Source organism: Pholcus phalangioides, unplaced genomic scaffold (assembly GCF_987345545.1).
Source record: "Pholcus phalangioides strain wild (caught in Gottingen) unplaced genomic scaffold, Ppha-v1.0 ptg000028l_1, whole genome shotgun sequence".
Taxonomy (NCBI): Eukaryota; Metazoa; Arthropoda; class Arachnida; order Araneae; family Pholcidae; genus Pholcus; species Pholcus phalangioides.
Window position 1 is genome coordinate 3362762 of NW_028301618.1, and position 6449 is coordinate 3369210.

General features: G+C 43.4%; 1 protein-coding gene across 1 annotated transcript; it reads right to left on the minus strand.

The window, feature by feature from the left end:
- Window positions 1–231: 231 nt before the first annotated feature.
- LOC149067775 (uncharacterized) lies at window positions 232–1425 on the minus strand. Its single transcript, XM_089252364.1, has one exon. It carries the CDS (start codon window positions 1423–1425, stop codon window positions 232–234), a length of 1194 nt encoding a protein of 397 aa, XP_089108490.1.
- Window positions 1426–6449: the final 5024 nt, after the last annotated feature.

Sequence of the window (6449 nt, forward strand, 5' to 3'; positions counted from 1 at the left end):
TATTCTTATAAATTGGACCAATAACTGCAGATTTCCAAGAGCATGGGATAGACCCGTAGTCATAGAAGGATGTGAAGATGGAGCTAAGCAGAGAAGATATCGGATCTGAAAGACGTTTGTAGAAACAACTGGGTATTCCGTCAGGACCCGGAGATGATCGACCAGGAAGAGAAGCAATAATGGCTTTTATCGTCTGAGTGCTGAACATGTCACGAAAGAAGGGATGATCATTCATAAGGCCTTGATAACGATAGTCGTAACCGGAACAACTGAAATTATATGAACCAGAAAATATGTCCGCAAAACGTTTGCTTTCTCATAATCTTCCGTTATCGTGGTGCCATTCACAGTTAGCGTTGGTATGTCCCGGGATACACGAAGTCTACTGCGGACGTCTCGGTGGAAAAAGTTCCGATCACTATTTTTACAGAGGTTGAGGAGATGTAAACTCTCTTTCTCTTTGACGTAATTTGCATAGTTCCTAGCCATGACCTTGTATTGTTCTTTAGTGGTTTGACTAGGTATTGATCTATATTGACGCCAAGCATGCAATTTCCTATTGTTTAGCATTCGTAAAACCATATCTTTTTTTCTAAATCTCATTTGACGGGGAACATGTTCACGAGACCGCAGAAATAGAGCTGGCAAAGCATCCGCAGCTGAGATAGTTCCAGCCAGTACTTGGTTATGCAGATCTTTTACAATAACTGATAATCGTGGATAATCTGCATTGTGATAGTTTAGTGTTGATCGGCAATCTAATCCTGTTGTAATATGCAATGAGAAGTGTATCGGCAAGTGCGGTGGATTATCGCTGTTGCAGAAGGGTGGAAGTGCATATACGTCGTAGACCACCGAAGGATCGGTAGCAAACAGAAGATCTAAGAAGTTTTCCCCTTTCGTGGGAAAATCGACAAACTGAACAAGGCCTAGTTCTGCTGATATTGACATGAACTGTGACTCCAATTCAGATGAGAATCTCCAGTTTATCCAATCGATTCCCCGCATGTTGAAGTCCCCGACCAAAATCACCGGAAAGCACGCAGAGCAGTAATGCCTTAGTTCTCTCCAAAACTCACACCAATGATCTAAATTACATGCTTTATTTGGTGGAACGTACGCCGTAATAAGCCTGCACTTCCTATTTCCGCTTTTTATATCCACCGATATTATCTCAACATCTTGATTTCCATTATGCACGTTCACCAGCTTAGGTTTCAGGCTGCTTCGAATAATAATGCATACACCTCCTCCCGCAGTAGTTTCTCTGTCGTATCGGAAAATATCGTATCCTGGTAGACATATCAAGGAAGACGAAACTGACTGATGTAACCAAGTCTCTGCTATACACAGAATGTCGACCTCGTATGACTGAATGCAGCAACGCAAATCGTCAATTTTATTCACAATACTTCTGGGGTTCATGAATATACCTGTAACTCTTGATTCAGAATCGGATGCGTGTTCATTTGTTGAAGTAATTGACGATGACTCCTGTCCGTACAGTCATTGTTGATTAGAGGTGTCCCTCTGACCGGGCAATGCTTCCGTTATAGTACAATCTCCAGCCGGATCCTCCAGAAGATATCTGGGAATACCAAAAAACTCTCTGATGTGTATACCAGATGGCCAGTGGAATGGATCACTCAATGAATCCCAATTACTATCGACAGTGGTTAGTACAAAAGATGCATAGTTGTTTGAGTTCCTTGTATTCAGCTTAACGCAGTCGTACTCGAGTTGCGTGTCTTGCAGTATGCGACGTACGTCCGAGATAGATGTCTCTGGAGCAAATCTGTTCACCAGCAACCGACGTCTGCGAACCTTCGGCACTACACGCACCTGCGACGTCGTAGACATTCCCACTCTGAATTCATTACGCCGATCAGTCCCAGTTGCGACGTTGGATCGCTGTAAACGGTTAGGTGGTACTTGATTAATATCATCCACTTTCAAGCGAGGGTGGACTGCCCGAAACGTGTTGTTATTTGACAAATTTTCCTTTCCCCTCAAAGTATCAGTCAAGGCTCTGGCAATGATTCACAATTGTTTGCTACAGATGAGTTCACGTTTGAGCGCATAGCATTTGACAAGTTAGCTATCTCTGATTGCATTCCGGGAATGATCTGGGCAATGCTCTCTAGTCTACTAAAACGTTCCTCAAACTTCTGAAAGTTTATCTCAATAATCTCTGAAATATTAGCAGTTTCATGAATACTAGGCGGCGGCTCAGTGATAGCAACCTCCGACAAAGAACGTTCATTTCCTACGACATGGACTTCATCATACAGCTTCATCATTTCATTCCTCAGCACGAGAAACCGGTCTCTCTCGGCTGCCTCTGCCCTTTTCCCATCACAGACTCTTGTGAACAGGAGGGCCATTTCATCCAAATGCTTGTAGAACTCACCATTGAAAACCTTGCTTCCAATAGGCGACAAAGGGCACTCGTCTGTCATCTCGATCTTAACCCTAACTATTCCAGTATTTGTATATTAAACACTACTTTACGCTGCAATTGCAAGCTAATCTTAAATAAAAACAGAACAATTTGCTCACAGTATCATATGTTCGTGCAATAAAAAAGACCGTATTAGTTCGAAGTATATCACAATTTACTTCCAAACTCAAAAAAAACGAACGTGAAACCACAAAAACAACAGCAAAAAGTATATAAATTAATTAAAATTATAGCGCTCAAGAACAAAAATGTCAACACATGAGTTGACTTGACTTGACTTTTCTGGTGGCAGCTCAAACAGTCTGTCTGTGTGTTCTCTATACAAATCTACAATTTTAGATGGATCGTCGCCAAATTTTGCATTTATACCAAATGGGACCCGACTTAAGCGACAGGCTACTTTAAATTTTTGTCAGAGCAGGGTAAGTGCCCAAAATGGGCAAAAAACTGTAGGGCAACAATGGTTTTCGGGCCTCAACAATCACTTTCCGAACGTTTACTTTGGTTACCGTGGTTCCCTAACAATGTGTTTCAGGCGTGTATATGCCTTTACAATGGTTTGTCACTTCTTTAATCCTGTTAGTATATGTATATGTATAATGTGACGATTGGTGAGGTGTATACGAAGTGACGAACATGAAGCATTCCTTTATTTTGCATTAACATGCGAAACACACAACCCTTCGTCATGAAGGTTAAAATCGAATTCCTCGAGAATGTCTTCTTCTCTCGATACAACTTAAATCTCTCGTGAATAAAAGTATTACTGTACATCCTTGTTAACAGCTTGCCTGTTACATACTCCCCCTCTGGTTTCGCGGCCGTCCCGGCAAGGAACCAGCAATAGGCGTTATGGGAAGTTGTTCAGCGTTCTTGTTAGTTCCAACTTTGCGTGATCGTCCCTTCTTTCGTGATGGCACTACGGATACAGCATCCGGTTTCGTACATGGTGTGAGAGCAGAAGTACGATATAAGCTGACAGAGACACCCGATTTGGCCGGATCAGCGACTATGTACCTCGTAGGCGATCTCTGGGCTAGCACAGGGTACGGTCCATCTCGTTGTGGCGTGAACTTTGTCGACCAGTTCTTCCTTCGAGAACTCTGTTTGGAACCGTTGTCAACATAACCTTTGCGTTCATCCCATTTTTGTTCCACCTTCTGCTTCACAGAAACTCTTGTAAGCACTCACTATTGTAAGCTCACTCCTAACCTTTGCATGGGAGTCAACCTGTTTTCACGACTTCTTTGGGCATGGCTGCGACCTTCTGATCGACGCGCGTTAGGGTTTTGATCAGAATATTTAATGCCGCTCCCCCTGCATTTATCGTTCCCTTCTCTAGCACTGCTTATACTTGTTTGGGTCCTTGACTCATGGAAGCTATTGCTAGACGTTATTGTTTGGCTTGGCATTTTACAACGATACAGTATGTGATAATATCCTGGTGATCCTGGACTGCGTCGCCTGGCACCGAAAAGTTCGACTCGTTCGTTCCTGCGGAGACGTTAAGTCTAGTACTTGCCTGCCTGTCGGAGTAACTCGTGGTTGCCTTTGCACCGATTGGTGATGAAAGCTTCTTGCGGATCGGTGGATTTCGCTATGGACAGCAGGACGTGGATAGTCACGGACGCGACCTGTTTGGTTTCTGAGACGTCTAGACCTATCCCGCCGCTGAGGTTCCGATGCCATATCACCATGGTGAACTTCGCCTTCGGGAGTGTCTCCTCCCCCCTGGACTGAAAAATTTTCCACGACCTGTTCAGCACTTGTTTCCGTTGCTGTCCTTCAACTTGTCGTAGTTGGCAAGAATTCAAGTTAACATGCTCTACTACATGTTGAACAGTTTTAATCGTAGACTCATTCACAAAGTGGAATCGCTTCCGAGTATTTTCCCCGAAGAACCATTGCCTTCGCTTGATATCCAACACGATACCAGCTTTCTCTAGAAAGTCGATTCCCAAAAGAGTTCTGTTACCGACGATTCCAGGAAGAACTATAAATTTCGTCCTTAGTCGCTTCCATTGGATGTTGACCAATACCGTTGTGGTCCACACATTCACCGTTGATTCACCACTTGCTGTCCGTTTGCAAGACGCATCTCGATAGTTTCCCGATGGAATTTGGCGTTTTGCTCTTTCAAAATACGATGCAGAGTATCACTTGCGATACAGTGCGTAGCACCGCTGTCGGCACAGGCAGTTCCCACTTTGCCATTTACATGAATTTTTAACAATGCTACGGGTTTTGTTACAGAAGAGCATAGATTCAGTTCCAACTGACCAAACTGAGGGGTTGTCGCTGTCATTTCGGGATTACAGGTCGGCCACTGCGCTCTAATTACCCCCGGATATCCACATCCATAGCAGCTTACAGGTCGCTGTTCATCCAGGCTGATCATGGGAAGTGTCTGTTCATCTGCACGAATCACTGGTTTTGATGACGTCCATGGATATTTCCTCGGTGTTTGCTTTCGACGACCCTCGACATCGTACTGCTGGTTGAATTTCTTTGTGAAAGTACTCCTGGCATCTTCATACGCGTCGAGTTTCTCCGCTAGTTCCGATGGGGAGATCAACATGGCCCATACATCGATGAAATGTTCTTTCACTTGTGGAGGGCACTTCTTCTTCATCTGATCAGCTATGGCTAGATTAATCAAGTCCTCGAATGTTGTGACCTTAACTTCTGTTAACCACCCTTCAAGATACGTTTTCAACTCAAAATAAAAATCACGCCATGAACTCTCCGAGTTCTTCCGATGCTCTACAAAAAGCTGTCGAAATCTGTCCGCATGTAGCTTAAATCGCTTTAACAGCAGTTCCTTGAGATACCGATAGTCCTTGAACTTCTCGTCAGGCTCCCTGGCACAGATCCTAGCCACCTCCTTCGGTAAGCTATTGATGATATACGTAATCCACAATTCTTCCGGAATCTGGTGTAATCCCATGTGTCGTTCGAACAGGACCAGGAACAATGAAATGTCATCTGATGATTCAAAACGTGGAACCGACACTTGAAAGTCCCGATTTGTCACAGCCGGTCGAACGGAAGCTTGGCACTTCTCCGCTTCTATCCTCAGTCTCTCGAGTTTGAACTGCATTTCTGCTCGCCGGTTCCTCTCTTCGGTTCTTCTCGTCGAATTCTTTCTTCTGCTTCTTCTTGTCGAATTCTCTCTTCTACGAGGGTCTGTAGCACTCCTTTTGCGAAGACCTCATCGTATTCTTTACTGGACGTAATCAGCTTCTTCAGCTCTATCACTTTCATCTCGGGTTCGGTAGGTTCGCCCATCTCTTCGGCAAGGCGACGGAGTTCGTCTTTTCGATATTTCGCTAAGTAAGACATTTTCACTCACTTGCTACCTAATTAGGATGTCCGCTTAGCTAAAAACACTCACGCGTCTATTTTAAACGTTGGGTGCCAATGTGACGATTGGTGAGGTGTATACGAAGCGACGAACATGAAGCATTCCTTTATTTTGCATTAACATGCGAAACACACAACCCTTTGTCATGAAGGTTAAAATCGAACTCCTCGAGAATGTCTTTTTCTCTCGATACAACTTAAATCTCACGTGTCTCGTGAATAAAAGTAGTACTGTACATCCTTGTTAACAGCTTGCCTGTTGCAATAATAGTTTATGCCTTTATAATGGTTTGCCAATACTTTCAATACTACACATACTACTATTCAATAAAATTACATTTCAATACTCTCAGTAATGAGGCTTTTTGAATAGACGTCATAATCATCATCAGCATCGCTTTGAGGGTCAGGAAAAGGGTGAGACTCATAGAAATCACTGTTAAAATTGCCGATTTTACTGTAGAAATGCTGAAATTTGGTGGGGTTTTTCCGCCACATCAATAATTTTAAAAATTGTATAGAATTCCCGATTTCTGAAATATTGTGTTTTCTTAGAGATATACGAAGCCCAGGAGATTGAATATCAAGTAATTAGCCGGACCTACTTCTGAGTTGGATGTTCATG

Excerpts from the sequence above, each read along its gene's own strand:
- LOC149067775 (XM_089252364.1), bottom strand. The coding sequence starts at position 1,425 with ATGAACCCCAGAAGTATTGTGAATAAAATTGACGATTTGCGTTGCTGC.